The 21744-nt window shown below is 43.8% G+C and overlaps 1 protein-coding gene across 1 annotated transcript in view; it reads left to right on the plus strand.

Annotated features, from left to right (window-relative positions):
* Dhc36C (Dynein heavy chain at 36C) overlaps positions 1 to 21744 on the plus strand; it is a 911918-nt gene that overhangs the window by 704654 nt on the left and 185520 nt on the right. Inside the window, exon 38 of the mRNA XM_068227203.1 lies at positions 9153 to 9381. Coding sequence (XP_068083304.1) covers positions 9153 to 9381 — 229 coding nt within the window. The remainder of the gene's footprint in view (positions 1 to 9152; positions 9382 to 21744) is intronic.

Consider the following 21744-nt stretch of genomic DNA (forward strand, 5'->3'; position numbering starts at 1 on the left):
ATGATGGGCCGTTATTTGGTTGACCACGAACCAACAACGCTGGCGTAGCAGGGGGAGAGGTGATACTCCCACGTGGCGCGTCCCAGGATGCGGATAGGGTGTTCCTAACCGGCTTACCGGCGGACTTGAGGGAAATAAAATACCTTTCGCGGACCAAACACACACCCCCTGTGGGTGGGAGGGGGCAGACGAATAATACACCCACGGTATCCCCTGCCTGTCGTGAGAGGCGACTAAAAGGCGTGACCAAGGGATGCTTGGATTAGAACCATGAAACTACTTTTGATTAGTACCATCACGTGCGGAACACCATCGGCCGCTTTTACTTGCGAGTAGTACCACTGTGTTAGGTACTCCATAGTTTTGTGATTCGTAGCACTCGAGTGGGGTTCAGTGTGGGTTTCCAGTACCCGTGAGTCGTGCCCGTGTGTGCAACTGTGAGTTGTACCCGTGTGAGCGACACCACGCGTCTGGGCGTAGCCTGTGAGTTGTACCACTATACGAGCGACGCCATAGGTCTGCGTTGCCAGTGATTAGTACCCACTCTGTAGGAACACCACGGGAATACCGGCGCCCGTGACTAGTACACCTAGGTGAGGAACCTCATCGGTTTGCGTTGGCTATGAGTGGCGCTATTGTGAGAGAAACACCATAGGTCTGCGTTACCTTTACGACGTACAATACTTGTGAGTAATACCTTAATGTTTGGAACACCATGAGTTTACTCTACCTTTGATTAGTACCGCAGCTTTAGAAATATCATGGTTCTCCTTTACTACCGATAAGTGCCAGTAGCATCATTGTGCTTTATAAGTGGTCCCTTGGTCACTAATACTATTATTTATAATCATTTTTAGTCTGATCCACTGTTTTGTTTGTTTTTTGTTTGTTGTGTTCAAATCCATCCATTCATTTTTCATGACATTTTTTTTATTTTGGTCAGTGGATGTTTTTCAATTTTTCGTTATCTCATTTCGTACCATTAGGGGCCGATGACCTCGATGTTAGGCCCCTTTAAACAAGCATGATCATCACCATTTACTTTTCTAGTGATGAGTACCATTATGAGGGGCCGATGACCTAGATTTTGGACACCTTTAGACTACAAACATCATCGATTCAGTATTGTGCTTTAGAAGCAATCCCTTGGACAGTAATGCGATTTCTTTATATCAGTTTATGTGAATGTGAGGCAGTGCGGGTCGGATCCACTGATTGTTCTAAATTCATATCCATCTTTTCATTCTTCGTCCTCATGTTTTGAATTCTGGTCAGTGGAGGATTTTGGATAAGTTGTCATTACATGTTGTCTCATTTCGTACCGTTAGCGGCCGATTACCTAGATGTTAGACCCCTTAAAACAACAATCATCATCAACAGCATTAATTGGTTGATCGTAATGACAGATCTACTTCCGCTGAGTATGTATCCAAAGATAGTAGGAAGAAGAACCAGTGATTGTGATGCTGTGATAGGTTCTATCATTGTTACTCTCTTCCAGTATGCCACGAACCTACTACGCTGCCGTAGCAGGGGGAGAGGAGATACTTCCACGTGGCACGTCCCAGGTGGCGGATAGGGGGGTCCTAACCGGCTTGCTGGCGGTCTTTAGCGACAATATATATAATATTTCTCGCGGACCAAACCCCCATTTCCCTGTGGGGAACACAGGCGAAGAATACACCCACTATATCCCCTGCATGTCGTAAGAGGCGACTAAAAGGGGCGACCAAGGGATGATCGAATTAGAACCATGAGACTACTTGTAATTAGTACTACGACGCGGGCAACACCATGGGTCGCTTTTACTTGCGCGTAGTACCATTATGTTAGGTACCATATAGGTTTGTGATTAGTAGAAACAGTGTGTGCATCAGGGTTAGTTTTACAGTAGCTGTGATTAGTACCACTGTATGAGCGACACAATGGGTGAGCGACACATTTCCCTTGCCTGTGATTAGTACACCTATGTGAGGAACACCATTGGTTTGCGTTGCCTGTTGTCTGTGTTACATATGCGCATTTCATTTCCTTTGAGTTGTACCATAATGTGTGGAATACCGCGAGTCTACGCAACTTTTGATTAGTACTGCAACATGACAAATACCATGGTTCTAATTTTCTAGTAATAATAATATCGTGTGGCTATTACTAGCCGAGTGCAGCCGTTGTAAGGCAGACCCTCCGATGAGGGTGGGCGGCATCTGCCATGTGTAGGTAACTACGTGTTATTGTGGTGGAGGATAGTGTTATGTGTGGTGTGTGAGTTGCAGAGATGTTGGGGACAGCACAAACACCCAGCCCCTGGGCCATTGGAATTAACCAATGAAGGTTAAAATCCCCGACCCGGCCGGGAATCGAACCCGGGACCCTCTGAACCGAAGGCCAGTACGCTGACCATTCAGCCAACGAGTCGGACAATTTTCTAGTGATAAGTACCATTATGAGGGGCCGATGACCTGGTTTTGGACATCTTTTGACTTCAAACATCATCTATTCAGGATTGTGCTTTAGAAGCAGTCTCTTGGTCAGTAATGCTATTGTTTAACGCCTTTTTCTGGGAATGTTACGGGTCGGATCCAATGATTATTTCAAAATTCATATCCATCCATTCATTCTTCGTCACCACGTTTTGAATTCTGGTCAGTGGATGATTTTGGACTTTTAAGTTGTCATTACATGTTGTCTCATTTCGTACTGTTAGAGGCAGATTACCTCTAAACCCCTTTAAACAACAAGCATCATCATCATCCAGTATAAATCTGCGCCTATGAGTACCTCGATCGGAAGGTCTTTGTCAGGGTCGTCACTCGGATCGTCCAGCTTCATCATCGTTAGCGATGCTAGCGCGGTTATGTCTTGGGGCACAGTTGGTTGAGAAGTGTAAGAGCTGTGACTTTAGCTCTGCTGAGTAGCCCATAATGTCAAATACACCTTCTACCTAATATCGTACATAGTGGAGGGTGATTCAGACATGCTTATCTCAAGAGTCTTGCGATCAGTAACATTAAGCTGCAACGAATCAATCAGAAAATTGTGGATGAAGTTCGATTGACTCCCTGCATCCAGGATACAACGATTTAGCTTGCTACGCTCTGCCGGCCCCTTGATCCATACAAAGGCCGTTTGCAGGAGTGTGAAATCGGGCGTAACGACCCCAATCATGCCCACGGAATTGTGTTGACTGCTGCCATCGGTACAAATGGACACATGGTGTGATCCTCGACATTTTTCTTAAAACACTGTCTTGTTTTGCCTTCGGCGTAGGCAAATAAAGCACCGGTTTGTGCCTTTCAGTCTCTCGTCTCTCACCTGGAAATCCTTCATCTGCTGACAGTCCTAATCCCAGTGACTTCGGTTTTCGCAGTACGCACAGAAAGGGTATAGTCTCGGTGTCTGCTTCCCCTTTTGTTTGTTAGGTTTTGTGTTTACGTGAAGAGTGGCTGCTGTGGGTATTGAAGAGGTCGTTAGCGGGACGTCACTCCGTATACTTTGAGCATTAAAAGCTCCTTCCACTTCTTAGTTAAAGAATGCCATTAGTTGGGTAGTGTCCCCTTCATGTATGGCTAGTCTTTTAGCGTGGACGAGCGAGCGGCGACAGACGTCCTCTGGAGCGGTTCGTAATAGTTTGGGTGCTAAAATTCGACCATATGCGTCGATGTCATCACCTAGTGCTCTTAATGCTTGCATCCGGCAATGGCATTCAATGTAGGTCGTGTGTAATATTTCTGGGGCCTCCGAAACTGCAACTTCGAGGTTTTCCAAGTTATCGAGGTGTTGCTGGATAATCCTCTTCTCGACTCTTACTCCCATATCGTGATATCAGAATGTTTTTACTCTGTTCATATGTGTCTGCTGTTACAGATATCCCGTCCACGAGACGCCTTGGTTCTCCTTCCAAGTACTCGCAGAGAAACACTTCTTTGTTGACGACGGACATCGACGAATTTTTGTCAGTGGAAAATTCGAACTGCTCCTAGAATCCCGGCGATTCTTCTACGTTCCCTGAGAATGACTGCAGTTTAATGGTAGAAAGCTTTATCTCCACTGTAGTCGTGGGTCGAACAAGGTCACTCTGAGACGTAGTGATGGAGTTGACCTCGTTCCCCGCGCGTTTCTGTTGTATGAGGCTCATGGCCTATCTAAACTCCCGTTTGCAGTTGTCCAGGTATTCTTCGCAGGCTGCCACGTCGTCTTCGTACTCTGCGTCATTGAGTAAATCTTGGATACTGTTATTTAAAGCATTTAAAGACGCTAAAGATTCCTTTAGACGCTCGCAGGTATGTAATGTTTCATCTAAGTTCGCGGATTGACTGAACGAATGAATCTGATTAATAAAACGCGTAGTGTTCGAACGTTGAGTCGCTCGTCTGCGTTTCAATTTTGTGAGGTGATTCGCTGTACTGCCTTCCATGATGTCTCCTGCTAGTAAATTAATTCTTCGTTGCCCTGAAAACTATTACTACTCAAGGCATTTAGACATAAAATAAGCATGTGAAATGATTGCTTGGCTCAATCTTACGTCATACACTATTGTGTCAATTGAATGGTTGCCAGGGGGAATGTCGTATTACAGTTTCAAGATCATAACGTAGTTACTCCCTTTGTTCAACAGACGGTGCTAGTGTTCTACACGAGTGCGGCATGCTTAGATCCTCTGGAATGGAAGCCATTACGGATATTTTGACGTAGATGTTATATTTTGATAACGGTGAGGTTATATTCCGTGTTACGAGTAATACCGTAATTCCTTCGATCTTCTCTTGCATTAAATGTTAACAAAAATTACCAATCTACGGTTAACATTAAGTATACAATAATTCTGTTTCGTCTCATCTGTTGCATTTGAACGGTGTTGGTGATCCTTTCTTCTCCTCAGAGATGCGTAGATATGTCGAGATTTAACTCGCTCAACTTCCGGGACCGTGATGTGAAGATCCTCTTCTGTTCTGTCGTGTCGCGTTGAACTCGTAATATTCCCGGGTTTTGACACAAAATTTGTGTAATATAGGCCTAATTCGTAAACTACTAAATTATAAGAGGACTTCACTGCCGTGTTCACAATACCACATCGATTGTTATCAGTACCACACAGCTCACAGAGTAAATATAACTATTTTACAAATACACAGAATACATACATATCTCGTAGTAGACGTAGCCAATGGTCAATCCGCGACATATTCTTTGGCCAGTGATAGTGCAGACTATGGTGTGTTAGTCGCCTATTGGTCTGCCCTGGAGGGGGTGGGGGCAGCCACTGTTTGACTGTTATTTGGCCAGTGATTGAAGCAATACGAAGCCCAGTGTTGGTTCACCTGCCTTGGCGGAAACAAGCAATTGATCACCCATTGATTTTATGGCCTGCCGCGGCCACCGTGTACTCCGCGATTTAACGTTTTAAGGACTTGAAAGCAGGATTTGTTGACCCGTTCAGATTCGTCTTCACAGTTGAAGTTGTTGGTGTGCTTCCCTTTATAAGGTGGTCCCCCACCGAAGTGTTTAACATTTGATTCCTTGAGGGGTTCAACCCTCTGGGAAGAAGCGCAGCGTGAAGGAATGAGATCCAGCTTCCCTAGGTTTCTGGCTGCTACCAGAACAGATGGGAGGGACTTCAAGCTGGTAAACTCTATTTTGTTTCGTAGGCACATAGGTGTCTACGGCGAACTGAACGATCTGAAAAAAAAAATGCGCAACGGCAGTTAGTTGTAGAAGACGCGCACTGCCGTGCAAGCTGATTGGTTGCTCAAGTGCGACCACTTTGGCGATATTCCTGTCAAAGTGGAGGAGCACAAACCTTGAATCTGGCCATTGGAGTGGCCTGAGAATGGTTTTCCGTGGTTTTCCATTCTCCTGTACTAAGGCGAATGCTGCGACAATTCCTAGTACAGGCCGCGGCCACCAACCCAATCACCTTCTCCGAGCATCTCCTTCACCGTAACAAATCTCTCGGCCTGAGAGAACCGTCCAAGAGGCCCGCCTCCTCCTTCAGGGTGGTGGTAGTAGTAGTAGTAGTAGTAGTAGTACCCTCCACGGTACGCACTGGCCATGCGTCTTGGTAGGTGTGTTATTTGTAAACTGACAAGCGCAAATTAACACACTGGGGCGAAACGCTAGCAACAGGAATGAGTGAGCCTGTAAATTGATAATATCCAATAACGGACTCATTATATTGGTATTATTGTGTGATAGTTGGTATAGGAATTTGCAATATTAACATTTAACCCATTTTCAGTCGCTGCCTCCTGTGTCAATCGGTCAGCGGGGACATTTCCGTTTATGTCTGAATAATCTGGCACCCATTGTAACGTGATAGTTTGTTCTTTGCTTTCAGAAAGGCAGGCCCGGGGACGCGCACATACGAGCGAAGTTACGTGATTCATCCAGTCTTTGCTGAACAACTGCTCTTATATGAATGATTCTTGGATTTCCTTACATGAATAACCGAGGTTTTTAAAACTATATTTTACAAGCATTCGTACACTGTAACAGTAATCTCTGCACCATACACGGCCAGCTTCATTGCGAATCGCGAGCGACTGAAAAAAAAAAAAAAAAAAGGAATCGTCGTGAAAAATACAGGGGAAATAAACAACTTAATTTGAGGATTGAATGGTATCTCTAGACATTTTTTATTTTAATCAAATTGTACCGGTTGGTACACCTATACGCCGCACATTTGAATTTTCCGCCTTAAGTAATCCCCTACAGGAGAAACTCTGAACTTTAAAATCTGAATCAATTCTACTGTTTCTTAAAAGATGTCACTACTGTAAATTGTGTAATTTTGAAGTTTTCTGAACTGTGTCAATTGCGACGTGTTTTTGTTTGCTATCTAGCAAAAAGTGTGGACATCCTCTTCTAGATGTCACTGCCTAAGAACTATAATTGTGCACCCTGGTGCGAAGTGAAGGAACTGTTTTTGAAGAAATTTGGTATTCATAAGTTTGTTCTTTGTTAAATTTCTTTCATTCATTTTTTGGGTTGGCAATATAACCCTTCTCTTTCCGCCAGTTTTGAATTTAACCAATCATAAATTTAGTTAATTAATGTTTAACCAATCCTGTATGTCTTCTCCAATTTTGGATGTAACTTTTCCATCCACCAATAAACGGAGTGGGTGTGGCTGTTTTATTTCACGGAAGGTCTGGAATCTTCCACGACGGTATAAAACTGCTGACGTTCATGGCTCTTCGCCACTTCATCGACATCTAGTCTAGTGTGTGAATATGTAACAGGAGGCGGGAAGCGCCTCTTTTCTTCAGTCACCAGCTCTACAAGGTAATGGCCGTTTAATTTCTTAATATTGCTAGCTCAGCAATTTAACCCGCGGGGCAGGTTCGAAACCTTTCTCATGTAACCTACCTTTCAAAATGTAAAATCACTTTGTAAAAACTCCCTATCGTTAACTGCAAATTGGGATAGAAAGTGCTTAACCCTCTCGAGCTCCCACTCATATTGGTTTGAGGTGACTACGTTTTCATAACCGTTTTTCTTCTCTCCTTAATGTAGTAAAGTGTTCTTATACGAGTCGCGTCCCTAGTATGGGATTAGCCCCTGTGTAATAGGCCTTGTGCCACCTAGGTTTTAAGAAGTTTCATTCGGGAGTGCAAGTATTCGCCTCCATTCATTTGGTATTTTGGGCCATTTAAATTAACTAATAATTTTTTTCTATTCAGGCCCCAGTAGGTTGGGTACAAGATACCTCTGTTTCTTTGAAAATGTGCCTTGAGGGGCAGTTGATGGAAAAGTTTGTTGTAGCATTTTGATAGGCGAGGAAAATTGAGAGCAGGTCAGCTCTTTTTCTAAAATTGTAAAATTGCCTTCGGAAGGTGATGGTGTTAACTGGGAGCAATAGCTCCAGGTATGAAGGGATTTCTGCCTTTCTAATACTTATGTCTTTTGTACAGCTCGAGCTTTAAACCAACCGAAAATTTGTAAAATTTGGGGCTGGTAGCCCAAGTGTGTAAAAATCCCTAAAATTGGGATCCCTCTAGTCTTGCTTCTAATTTGGCATTGTACCTGATTTCATTGTTATTTCACCTAGTGAAAAGTTGTTAAATTGTCTCTAAATCTTGACCTTTCTGGTCTTGAACCTTATCGTTGTTTATTGGTTGACTTGTCAAAGTCTAAATTGTCAACTCTGGTTAATTTTTGGCACTTTTGAAAAAATATAACCTTTAGCAAAATTTTAATTCATCTTTCGTCTTGGTAGTTACACCCATTCCAGCCCGCACCTTCTTTCACTTCTGCATCCCACGGGTAACCCCGGAACACAAATAATCAGTGCAGTTCTTCGTGATTAGAATTTCTTTCTATTTTAGTAATTTGACATATACTGATCAGATCAATTAATTAAATTCAGTTCATACAATACACTTCCTTCATATTTGTTACCGCATGAGAAAACAAAAATAACTTACCATCTTACTTTCTTCGGTCCTACGGAAGGAATAACATTCTTTTGCTGTATTTGTTCATTTACATTTCTATGAGTGAAGTTGTTTAAGTTGAGTGCACTACAGTTGATTTCCCTGAGAGAGGAGTGGGAGGTTTGGAGAAGGTAATAATTTATGGTTTTTGAAAATGGTAAAATAATTACTGCCAACAATCATTTCTGAAAGGCATTAATAACACAGGAGAAATGTACACCAAAATAAAGAAAACAAAGCAGAGTTGAGAAGCAAAAATCATACTCAGAAAATTTTGGAATATTTTACAACATTAGATATGAAACTCATATTTTAATTTCATGACAATATGAACTGAAAGATATTATGACACTGACTTTACGTCCCAACTCTGGTAACTAATCGAGTCAGCGTTCATGCTGAAATAAAACAATGGTATTTGCTGTACATGCATTTATTTACAATCTAAGTTTAAACACGGCCATTCCATATAAAATTGGGACAGGGTCACATTAAAATTGAAAATGAAAATTAATTTATTTAGGATTGCCACACCCCGTATTAAGCTGTTTTAAAAGTATATTTTCTATTAGTTTTTGTGATATTGTTAACTACATTTTAATTCCATTGATTCTATATTAGTTTATGTTTGGGTATTTTAATGTGATAATTTTAACTTCTAACTTGAATTATATATATCTGTCCTGACATGATTTGTCTACACATGGAAATTTGTTTCAGGTGATGTGCTGGTGAGTTCTGGAGTTGTAGCGTATTTGGGCCCATTTACGCAGGGCTTCCGAATGGATCAAATTAAAGAATGGGTGCACCATGTGACAACGTTGAACATAGCTTGTTCAGAAGACTTCACCCTGACTTCAATCCTTGGCGACGCCGTACAGATTCGAGCTTGGAATATATTTGGTCTGCCCTCAGATACTTTCTCAATAGACAATGCAATTATAATCAAGTGAGTGTATTTTAAGAAGCCCTTTTGTATTTCAAAGCAATTTAATAATAATAATAATAATAATAATAATAATAATAATAATAATAATAATAATAATAATAATAATCGGTCATATTTGAAATATGTAAATTCATTTAGTTCTAATTTCTCCAAATATTATAATAATTACCGGTAACGGTATTGTTATTTATATTATTGTGTTTGTTGTTGTTATCGTCATCAATATCATCATCATTATCTTAAGAACAAAAAAGACTAAAATAAGATACTTCAAAGTATTCGGGAGTTACTAAATTCAAACCCCACTGTCGGCAGCCCTGAAAATGGTTTTCCATGGTTTCCCATTTTCACACCAGGAAAATGCTGGGGCTGTACCTAAATTAAGGCCACGGCCGCTTCCTTCCCACTCCCAGCCATTTCCTGTTCCGTCGTCGCCATAAGACCTATCTGTGTCGGTGTGACGTAAAGCAAAAAAGAAAAGAAAAAAATACTTCAAGACATACACACCAGGCTACAGTCCAAGGTCAATAAAAGGACTAATGGAAGGGTGTTTTCAATTGAAGAAAGGTAGGCAGCATCTCTCAGATTGAAAACAATATTAGGCTAAAGAAAAGCAAAAAAAAAAAAAAACTCAGTAAAATTGAGTAGAGTGGTCCAATGTAGGCCATTAACATGTAAAATAAATGTTCAACAATTATCACCACCACTTGTGGGTGGAAGCACTCGAAGAATACACCCACGGCATCCCCTGCCTAACGTAAGAGGTGACTAAAAGGGGCGACTTAGGCGCGGGCATAGATTGTGGTTTGGTACAATGTGTTGGTTCCCTGTGTATGGGAGGGGCTGAATACATCCACAGGTAATCCCTGCCTATCGTAGAAGGCGACTAAAAGGGCCATGTGGCCATAGGTACCCTCGTTCTTTTTTCAGGGTTAGTTGCAGACCGATTCAAAATTCTTGATGTGTGTACTGCTTGGAGATGGGCCTCTTACGTGTGCAATTACGCTCAAAAGCCCGACGGCATTCCCAAAATTCATATCGGGTGGGAGCGTCATGTATCCATGCAGTAGTACCCACCTGACAACACAGACGGTTGGTTCGGCTGCAGAGGCCCCTGATCGGAGGGGGTGACATTCGGAGTAAAGGTGTACAATTTGTACTTCAGGCTTGCCTGCCCCAAGCAGCTCTGCAACAAGCGAAGCAGCTTAGCTTGAACGTCAGCGAAGCAAGAGTGCACGCGTACTGAGCGCGCTAGTCATAGCAAACCAAAACCTGGGTTTCCCTAAGCCTGACAGGTTGCCTGGGACCCGTTCGGACTGCCGGACTTGACAAGAGTGAACGTGAAGTTCGCTATCGACGCGACGTGGATGTGCCGTTATATGTATTGCGTCGAGTGCAGCTCTGTTGTAGTTAGAGGTGCAACCAGTAGGAAAATGAACAAATCAACCGTATAGGAAGTCGAAGAAAAATTAAACAGTGGTGAATTTATTCTAGCAATAAAACAGAGCTCAAATCTAGCATGGGAAAAATTATCATGTGTTTATGAACAGGTATCAAATAAGCCAGTAGGTTACTCGCAATGCAATTTTTGCAAAAAGCTACTCAACACCCATTCAAGGACCTCAAGTATGTTGCGACATGTCTGCAAATTTGATCCAAATTTTCCACAGTCTAAAAATATTTTGAAAGAGGACAAGGACTTGGTGACTGACAAGTGCGTGGAAATGTGCGCCAAGGACTTGAGACCGTTTAAACCTATTGAGGGTGAAGGATTTTTAAATTTAGGGCGAACGCTGATAGAAATGGTCAAAAAGTATGGCTCGCTAGATATTAAAAATGTTATACCCTCTCGAAGGTATAAACCTCCGCGGACAAAGTGCGCAGTAAAACGCTTCCCGATATAGTACATGCTATTAAATCTGGCATCTGTGCGAGTACCGCTGACCTGTGGACAGATAATTACAAGGGTGTGCACTATTTGTCTGTCACAATGCACTATATAAATGCAAATTGGTCTCTCAGTAAGAATGTATTAATGTGTTCGGCAGTCCCTGACTGTCCAAAAACTGGTGAAAATATTCGCAGTGAATTGTAAGATCGTTTGAAAGGACATGGCCTTTCTCATGAAGATATTTGCAAAATTACATTTGTAACAGACCAGGGAAGCAATATTGTTAAGGCCCTCAGCATATACAATCATCTTACATGCATGGCTCATATTATTAATACGGTCTTGAAGCATGTTCTGAGCGAACCCTTTTTGAAAGAAAGTGTTCCTAATGTGTTAGCTGTTATCCATTCAGTGAAATATCTGATTTCGTACTTTAAGAGAGGAGGCCTATGTGTAAGGTTACAATCATCTTCGAAACCGTATCTTTCTACTCAGTGGAAAGTTATTTTGACATGATGCAATCAGTTCATTCCCAGATAGATGCTGTGAGAACTGTTTTAGAGAAGGAGGGTGCCTCTGATAAAATGCTCGGTTATGATCAGGATATTACTGGCCTGCTTATAACATTTCTTAAGCCATTTAAGGAAGCCACAATTGATCTTGAGGGTGATGAGGAGCCGACTGTGCAACTGCTACTTCCGTGGTTTTATGCCTTAAAAGCCCATTGTACTCTAAAGGATGACAATGAACAGGTAATATTTCATTTTCAAATTTTAATGCGAGTCTCCTGATATTTAATTTTTTTTTCTATTTGCTTTACGTCGCACCGACACAGATATGGGATGGGATAGGAAAGGCCTGGGAATTGAAAGGAAGCAGCCGTGGCCTTAATTAAGGCATAGCCCCGGCATTTGCCTGGTGTGAAAATGGGAAACCACGGAAAACCATCTTCAGGGCTGCCGACAGTGGGGCTCGAATCCACTATCTCCCAATTACTGGATAGTGGCCGCAATTAAGCGGCTGCAGCTATCGAGCTCGGTATTTAAATGTAAACATGCTTTCATACTAAATGGATTTTTAGTACTTGAAGCGTTTGAAACAAACCGGTAGTGCCTTCCTGCAGCAGAAAATGGAAGTCACTATGTTACACAAAATTGCAACATTTTTGGTGCCTAAATATCGCACATTAAAGAAACTAAATGCAGGAGAACAAAACGTTTGTTTTTGAGGCAGTTCAGCAAATGTGTGCTGAAGGTAAGATTCTGTGGTTATTTAATAATTATTATTAATAATAATTATATAATTATTAATAATAATTAATAATAATTTTATTATTATTATTATTATTATTATTATTATTATTATTATTATTATTATTATTATTATACCTATGAAAATGAGATATTCTAATATTCTAACATAAGCATAAAATATCAAGAACTTGGGCATATATATTTTCAGAGCAGCTACCCAATCAAAATAGACAAGACAAGAAGTCCCATCTTCTTCAAATGAAGAAAATTCAGTGCAACGTAAGGAAGCGAAATTTGACGATTGGTCAGAAAATTCGCCAATGATACATGATGAGGTCAGTAGGTACTTGCAAGAAGGGTTTATTAGTGACGAAAATATACTGCGGTGGTGGAAAAATAATTCGCACAGCGAAAACAGTGCTTAACATACCCGCTACGAGTGCCTCCATCGAGTGGGTCTTGAGCTTCTCGGGAAATTTAATCAGCGAAAAGCGTTCCCTTCTTGATGCGCAAAGACTTAATGACCTCATAGTAATGTACACAAACGATAATGTGTCCATGCATTAAATATTGGTATCCAGTATGCACAGTATGAGGCGACCACAAACTAAGAGAATAAACGGTAAAATTACACTTCTGAACTGATTAGGTTTATAATTATTTCTTTTGGTTTTGTGGGGAAGGGGTTCCTTGAATGTATTTCAAAAAAGTTACCTCTAAAATTAATACTTACATTTATGACTTGTAGGCCCTACGTACATTATGCATATCTTTGCTTCTAATTTTCTCGAATAATAAATAATATATTGTGTTTATTGTCATATTTCCATAAACTGTCATTATGTTTATTTAAATATTCAAACGTTTTTTTCAGAGAACCTACTTTTTATTAAGTAACTATTTTTGACAGAGAGAAATATTATTTGTTAATTAGTTACATAAGACGTCTGAATTACGAAATAAATTTAAACATATCTTTGTAATGATTAACATAATACTAAATAACCATATATAATAATATTATTGTGTTGACAAATCCTATATCAATTCTGGCATGTAACAACCCCTTCCTGTCTGCATTCACGCGAGTCTCATATCACCACAATGAACGAACAAACATCAATTAACGCAGCAGGAAGAAGAAAGCAAGCAAGCAAGCAAGCTAACCTGTGGCCTGCCCAAGTTGGGCTGAGCTTGATCCGGCCAGGAGTACAGCAGCCTGCTTGTACTGTTGTTTACGTGCAACTAGCTTGCTTGCCTACTCTCCAGGCAAGCATGGGCAAGTTAAATGCGGAGTTTGTACACCTCTAATTCGGAGTGGATAATTTCGGGCATGGCTTCGAAACGTCTCCGACCTGGCCAATGTCGTCCTCCACCCGAAGCCTTTAACTTAAGATTCCTTCAGGGGGGAACACGCGAGTAACATGCGCAGCGTCAACGAATGGGATCCATCTTCCCTAGGTTCCTGGTTGTTACCAGAACCGACTGGAACGATTTTAAGCTGGTGAAATCGATCCTTTTTAGTAGCGGCGAACTTCACGATCTCAAGAAAATGCGCAACGGTATTTGCTTTTAAGCGGAGGAGCAGCAATCCTTCAATCTGATTCGCGGAGTTATCTTCCAACGCCACCTTATTTTGAACACTGACGATGAGTTGATGAAAGACATGAAGAACCCACGAACCTGCTACGCTGGCGTAGCAGGGGGACAGGTGGTGTTCCCACGTGGCGCGTCCCAGGTGGCGGATAGGGGAGTCCTAATCGGCTTGCCGGCGGACTTGAGGGAAATAAAATACCTCTCGAGGGTGGGGGACGCACATGCAGAATACACCCGCGGTATCCCCTGCCTGTCGTATGAGGCGACAAAAGTGGGCGACCTAGGCGCGGACATCGATTGCGGTTTGGACAAATGTGTTGGACCTCCTGTGGATGGGAGGGGTCGAATACATCCATAGGTAATCCCTGCCTGTCTTAGAAGGCGACTTAAAGGGTCATGTGGCCATGGTCCCTGTTACGGAGTATCCCGTGGTAGTTAGAGGTGAAAGAAGGTGCGGGTGTGAACGGGTCTCAAGCTACGAAATTAGAGTTCATGTAAAATTTAACAAGGTTATATTTTCTTTATAAAATCAAAAAAATAACAAGCATGACAGGTACAGAGTAGCAAGGCCACTATTCGAGAATGTACAATTACAGAGTTACCGGATGGGCTCCGAGAGCCAAACCCACAATACTTCAACAAGTAGCCCAATTTTACAATATACAGGAATCCAACAAAGGGGCAGAAGACCCCAATCATGCCCAGGAGCACTTGCTCCAAAATACACAGTAAAGCCTGCTCGAGGCACACAGAAATCAAATTTCAAAAGAGCAATACGCTCTCAATGTTCTGGCCTATAAAAGACCACACCAAAATTGACTTTCAAGCTGTCCTCTAAGGACATAAACACAGGGGTAAGATACCCAACCTACTGAGGCCTATTAAATGAGAAAAGATTAATTACATGGCCTCTAAAATACCAATTTGAGAGGAGGCGAACTGCTCTCCTAATGCATTTGTTTAAAAACCTAATTTGGCTCTAGGCCACTAATGCAAGGGCTAATCCCATACTACAGAGGTGACTTTAGAAAAGAACAATTTACATTACATTAAGGAAGAATCGGTTGTGAGAAATAAGTTCACCTCAGCACAATATGAGTGGGAGCTCGAGAGGGTTAAGCACTCTCTATCCCAATATGTAGCTTAAAGGATAGAATAAATACAAGGTATCTTTACATTTTAGGGAAAGTTACATGGTGGAAACGCTTCGGACCCGCCCCGAGAGCTAAACTGCTGAGCTAGAAAGAAGAGAAGTTATTATACGGCCATTACCTTATTGTTGAACTGCTGCCCGAAGAAAGAGGCGCTTCCCGCCCCCTGCTAAGTACTTTACACACTGAAAGATGGAACAGAAGTGGCCCAGAGACCCCAAAATCAGCAGTTTATATACTCTCGCGGAAAGTTCGAGGTGTTTCAGGGAAGAAAACACCCGCCCACAATCACTTTATTGGCTAGGGTACAGCAACATATCCCCTTTGGAGAAGATACACCTGATTGGTTAGAAATTAATTTAAAAAATTCGGGATTGGCTAAATACAAAACAAGGGGAAAGAAAAGGGTATACAGCCAACTTAAACAATAACAGAAAGAAATTTAACAAGAAACAAACTTTTGAAATAAAAATTTCTCCAAAAACAGTTCTTTCACTTCGCACTAGGGTGCACTATTGTTGATCTTCAGTAGTGTCCTCTAGAAGAGAAAGTTCACACTTCTTACAATAGGGAAACAAAAATGCGTCGAAAACGACCCAGTTCAGAACCTACAACATTTCCCAGTAGTGACATCTTCTGAGAAACTTGAAAATTAATACCGTAGATAAAGTTCAGACTTCCTCCAGCAGAGGAGTTTCAATTGGCGCAAATTTTAAATAAGCGTCGTGGAGGTGTACCGCCCGGTACAGTCCCCTCTTTATTTTTTTATTGTTTTTCCGAGGGTCAGTTGTAGACCATTTCCAATTTTTGATGTGCGTGCTGCTCGGCGATGGAGCTCCTACGTGTGAGACTACGCCCGAAAGACCGTGCCTGCAACCACCCAGGAAGCGGCGGGTGGGAGTGTCATGTACCCGGGCAGTAGTGTCCGCCTGACAACACAGGTCCCCGCACAGCCGAATGCGAGAAGGATATATTATTATTAATTCTTTTTATTTATTTTCCTATATTTAGTGCTCTGTATACGCTATGGGGTACATGCTATTGCGGGTGACTGGAGGAAGAGTCCTACTGCTCATTGCCTCAGTCATGCCGTATTAGGCATCGTCCAACATCGGACCCCGGGCAGTACCTGCTACGACCAGGTGGGTATTGCCTTGGCTGCTTGGTTCGGCTACAGAGACCCCTGATCGGACTGGGTGGCATTCGGGGAGGATGATTTAGGGCACGGCGTCGAAACAACTTCCGCCTGCCACCTCGGGTAGTTCGCTACCCAAGTCTTTAACTTTTGATTCCCTAAGGGGGGCAACAAGCGCAGCGAATCAGTCTGGGTTCCAGCTTCCCTAGGTTCCTGGTTGCTACCAGAACCGATGGGCAGGACTTCAAGCTGGTTAAATCGATACTTTTCAGTCGGCATATTGAAGGTGTCTACGGTGAACTTGAGGACCTTAAGAAAATGCGCAATGGTGGTTTGCTACTGAAGACGAGCACTGCGCTCCAAGCCGAACAGTTGCTTAAGTGCGACCACTTTGGCGACATCCCCGTCAAAGTGGAAGAGCACAAAACCTTGAATCTGGTTCGTGGAGTTATTTTCCACCGTGATCTCGTTCTGAACAGTGACGATGAATTGATGGAAGACATGAAGCACCGTGGCGTGACACACGTCCGGCGCATTACGGGCAAAGTCAACGGTGAAGACGTTGCCACAGGTGCGTTCATAGTCTCTTTCAAATTGTCGGTGTTGCCAGAGAAAGTCAAGGTAACAACGTATCGTTGCGATGTGAGACCGTACATCCCGCCTCCTATGCGGTGCTATCAATGCCAGAGTTTCGAACACATCTCGTTGTTCGAATCAGTCATTGTTTGGTACATGTGGGAAAGTAGCTCACGGCGCGGAGGAGTGCACACCTCCGTACAAGTGCACTAACTGCTCTGGTCTTCATTCTCCTCGGGATCGGAACTGTCCGACTTACCTGAGCGAGAAGAAGATCCCGGAGATCAAGACCCTGGATGGTCTTTCCTACCAGGAAGCGCCCCGCAAGTTTAATTCTCTAAATGCACCGGCCAAGACACTTGATTTCAGCTTGATAGCACAGTCCCTGTCAGGTTCCTCATTTTCAACTGGAACACCTATCCAGAAGATCGCTGCGCCCAAGACAAAGAGAACAAGCTCGAAGGTGGGTCCATCCTGGCCATCGACCACCAATATACCTGTGCCGGCTAAGAAACAGACGCCGGTACAGAAGGGGAAGAAGACAACTTCTCCTTCCCCTACGCGGTCGGCGAAAGCCGAGCCTAAGCCGGCGGAGGCGGCATCGTCGACCAGGGCTGGGAAACCACCTCCCAGCCCGTCTAAACAAGAATCGACGCCCTTACCAGGCGTTCTTCCACTTCTCCTACGAATGGGGCCCCACGCCCTCCACCTGGAGGGCCTGATTCCACGCCAGCGGGTCTTCCTTCTAGAAGACCTGCGCGCTCCCCTCTTAGAAGGAAACCCCACCCCCGAAAAAAGTCGAAGAAACTGAAGGCATGCATCACCTGGTCCAGTGACGGGGAGATGCACGTGGAGCATGAATCTCCATCTTCGTATGGGGATGTGAGTGTAGGTTAGGTTAGGCGGCATTACGCTGCTCCTAACCTAAACCACAGTAGTCCACACATAAAATATGGCACTGTTACAATGGAATTGTAACGGTTATGATAGGCATCTTGCTGAGTTGCGCCAACTCATTAACGAGTATTCGGCGAGTATAGTCTGTATTCATGAAACAAATTTCCGACCAGATCATCATACGGTACTGAGAAATTTTAGACTATACTCGACAGAACGACATTATGCTCACCGGGCTTCCGGTGGCGTTGGCATTTTTGCCCGTTCTGATACCTACAGCGAGGAGGTTCCAATAAGAACCCCGCTGGAGGCTGTAGCTGTTCGCGTTCCGCTGCCTGTCATAACTACAGTGTGTAATGTTTATTTTCCACCAGGTGAGACTCTTAACATCAATGATGTCACTGATCTCCTAGATCAGCTTCCACCTCCCTTTCTTTTGTTGGGAGATTTCAACGCCCATCACCCCATCTGGGGCTCTGAGATGCCTTGCCCCCGGGGAAGAGAGCTGGAAACATTAGTAACAGAGCTGGATTTATGTATTTTGAACACAGGGGAACCAACACGCTTCAGTGTACGTTACGGCACATGTTCTCGCATAGACGTAAGTCTATGCAGCCGAACGTTGGTTCCGCTGTTTCAGTGGAACACACACGACGATCTTTGTGACCGTGACCATTTTCCCATAATTCTTACTTTGCTGAACCACAAATCCGTCGAGGCTCCCCCTCGATGGGTTTTTCAACATGCTGATTGGCCAAAGTACACATCACTAGCTGTCGTTGACGATGATATCAGGCGGACCGTCGGCGAGGAAATAACTTACATCACCGAGGTCATTCTTGCTTCTGCTGAGGAGTCCATTCCGTTCTACTCGGGGACTCCTCGCCGAAAGCTCGTTCCTTGGTGGAACGAAGAAATAGCAGCAGCTATCAAAGACCGCCGTCGCGCTCACAAACATTACCGTAGACAGCCTACTGCTACCAACTTGGTAACATTTAAGAAACTCCGCGCTAAGGCGCGAGTTCTTATTCGCCAAAGTAAGAAGGCTTCATGGGAGAGATGTGTGTCGTCTATGACGTCACATACTCCATCTCAAGTGTGGACTCAGCTTCGACCTGTTTCGGGTATCCATGGATCATCTTCTGTACCGGGAATTTCCATTGCAGGCAATATCGTCACTGAACCCCTCCTGATTGCTGACCATCTCGCTTGTCATTTCGCGGATATATCTGGCTCCGGGAATTACCATCCTGATTTCCTCGCTCTGAAGCGGGAAGCGGAACGTCATCACCTTAGTTTTGCCTCTCAAGCTTCAGAGGACTACAACGTGCCCTTTACGGAGTGGGAACTCCGTAGCGCCCTAGCGCTTTGCAAGGACACCTCTCCTGGACCGGACAACATCCATAACTAGATGTTGAAACACCTTAGGGATAATAGTCTACTACATCTCCTTCGTGTGTTCAACCGAATCTGGACGGAGGGTGATTTTCCATCTCAGGGGCGAGAGGGCATAGTCATTGCTGTCCTCAAGCCTGACAAAGATCCTAAGTATGCAGGAAGTTACAGACCGATTTGCCTTACAAACTGTCTGTGTAAGCTGTTTGAGAGGATGGTAAATCGCAGACTCGTGTGGTGTCTGGAGAAACAAGGACTCTTGTTCGAGTACCAATGTGGTTTTTGAGCCGTTCGATCCACCACTGACCCCTTGGTATGCCTGGAGAGCTCTATTCAGGATGCGTTTCTCCACAAACAGCACTTGGTAGCTGTTTTCTTTGACCTGGAGAAGGCTTACGAGACCACCTGGCGGTATGACATCCTTTCTGTCCTGCATCAATGGAGATTCCGATGTAACTTGCTGGTATTTATTGTGAATTCTTTGTCCCTCCGTCTATTCTGTGTCCGAGTAGGGAGGTCATATTCGCAATACCATGTTCAAGAAAATGGAGTCCCACAGGGATCGGTCCTTAGTGTCACTCTGTTCGCGATTGCCATATACGGTATTGTTGCTGCTGCTGGTCCAGCAGTTATACCGTCGCTGTATGTGGACGATTTTGTTCTGCACTATAGCTCGCGTAATTTGGCAGTCGCAGAGCAACAATTACAACAAGCTATTAGGAGGTTGGAGCAGTGGACCTTAAAACATGGCTTTCGGTTTTCTGCCGCAAAGACCTCTGTTGTCCACTTTTGTCATCAACGTACTCTTCACCCTCATCCAGAGCTTTATTTAGGAAATGTCGTTCTTCCAGTTGTTGACACCGATTTCTTGGGCTCCTTTTTGATAGTTAATTATCGTGGGAGCCACACGTGCGACAGCTAAAAGTGCCTTGCACCAAGAAGCTTAATCTCTTGAAGTTTCTTAGCAGCACTAATTGGGGAGCGGATCACATGGTGCTCCTACGATTCTATAGGGCACATATTTTATCCCGGTTAGACTACGGCAGTGCAGCATATGTCTCGGCAAGACCAAGTGTTCTTTCAAAGTTGAACATCATCCACCACAGCGCAGTTCGGTTGGCGACTGGAGCCTTCCGAACTAGCTCCATAGCTAGCCTGCTCGCTGAGTCTGGTGTGCCGCCTTTACACCTGAGTCGCCAGCAAATGCTTCTTGCCTATGCTGCTAATTTGCGACAAATGCCACTTCATCCAAGCTATCCTTGTGTTTTCAACAATGGCAACCGTTTGCTGTACGCCGTTTGTCCTTGAGCATCGCGGCCGGTTGGAATCCGCTTGGATAGGAGTTACAGATTGCTTGATGTACCTTCGGTTCCTTGCCTTGTCAGACAACCAAGTGGGGTACCTGCGTGGGTAGTACGATGACCTGAAATAATCCTGGATATGCATACCGGCCCAAAGGAAAACACGGACCCTTCGATTTATCGGAGGCTCTTCCTGTCCGTTGTTGGCCGCTATCCAGGCTCAGTCGTCGTCTACACGGATGGTTCAAGGACCAGATACAAAGGTGGGTTGTGTGTTTGTTGTCGACAATGATAGGTTTCTTTTTGCTCTCTTGGCACCCTGTAGTGTGTACACAGCAGAGCTGTATGCTATCTGTGCAGCTGTGCGGTACGCACTGTACAATGAGCGCCGACACTTTCTTGTGTGTACTGACTCCTTGAGTTCGCTTCAGTCTATTAATACCTGTTTCCCTCGGCACCCTCTGGTTGCAGCGGATCCAGGACCTGCTGGCCGGGTTTTCGGATGCTGGCACCAGAATCACGTTTCTGTTGCTCCCAAGCCACATGGGCATAGAGGGAAATGAGTTAGCAGATCAGGCTGCCAAGGAGGCAGTTACACTGCCCCCGTTGTCTTTCAAGGTTCCAGGAGGTGATATTTACTCTCAGCTGAGACATCTTGTTATGTCCCATTGGGGGATGGAGTGGCAGGCCATTCCACTTCCCAATAAGCTGAGAGCGATAAAAGGAACAACGAAGGTATGGAGAACTTCCCTTCGGGCTTCGCGAAGGGAAGCCGTGTTATTATGTTGTCTTCGGATCGGCCACGGTATCTTGACTCACTCGCATCTTTTGAAAGGAGAACCCCCTCCGGTGTGTACCTGCGGTGACCATCTTATCGTGGTACACATCCTTACGGAGTGTGTGGACCTTGTCGATCTGCGCTGTTGTCTTAACCTTCCGAGTACAACTTCCCTTATCTTGCGAGATGATGAGCAGTCAGCAGACCTCGTCATCCACTTTATGAGGGATAGCGGTCTGTTTTATCGTGTGTGATGATGTCCTTTGTCCTAGTGTCTTTTGTGTCTATTGCGCTTTAACCCATTGACTTCATTTTAGTTTGTGTTGCGTATTTTAATGTGTTATTTTAACATCTTCCGTAAATTATGTGTATATATCTGTACTACCAGGC

Source organism: Anabrus simplex, chromosome 4 (assembly GCF_040414725.1).
Source record: "Anabrus simplex isolate iqAnaSimp1 chromosome 4, ASM4041472v1, whole genome shotgun sequence".
In the NCBI taxonomy this organism is placed as follows: Eukaryota; Metazoa; Arthropoda; class Insecta; order Orthoptera; family Tettigoniidae; genus Anabrus; species Anabrus simplex.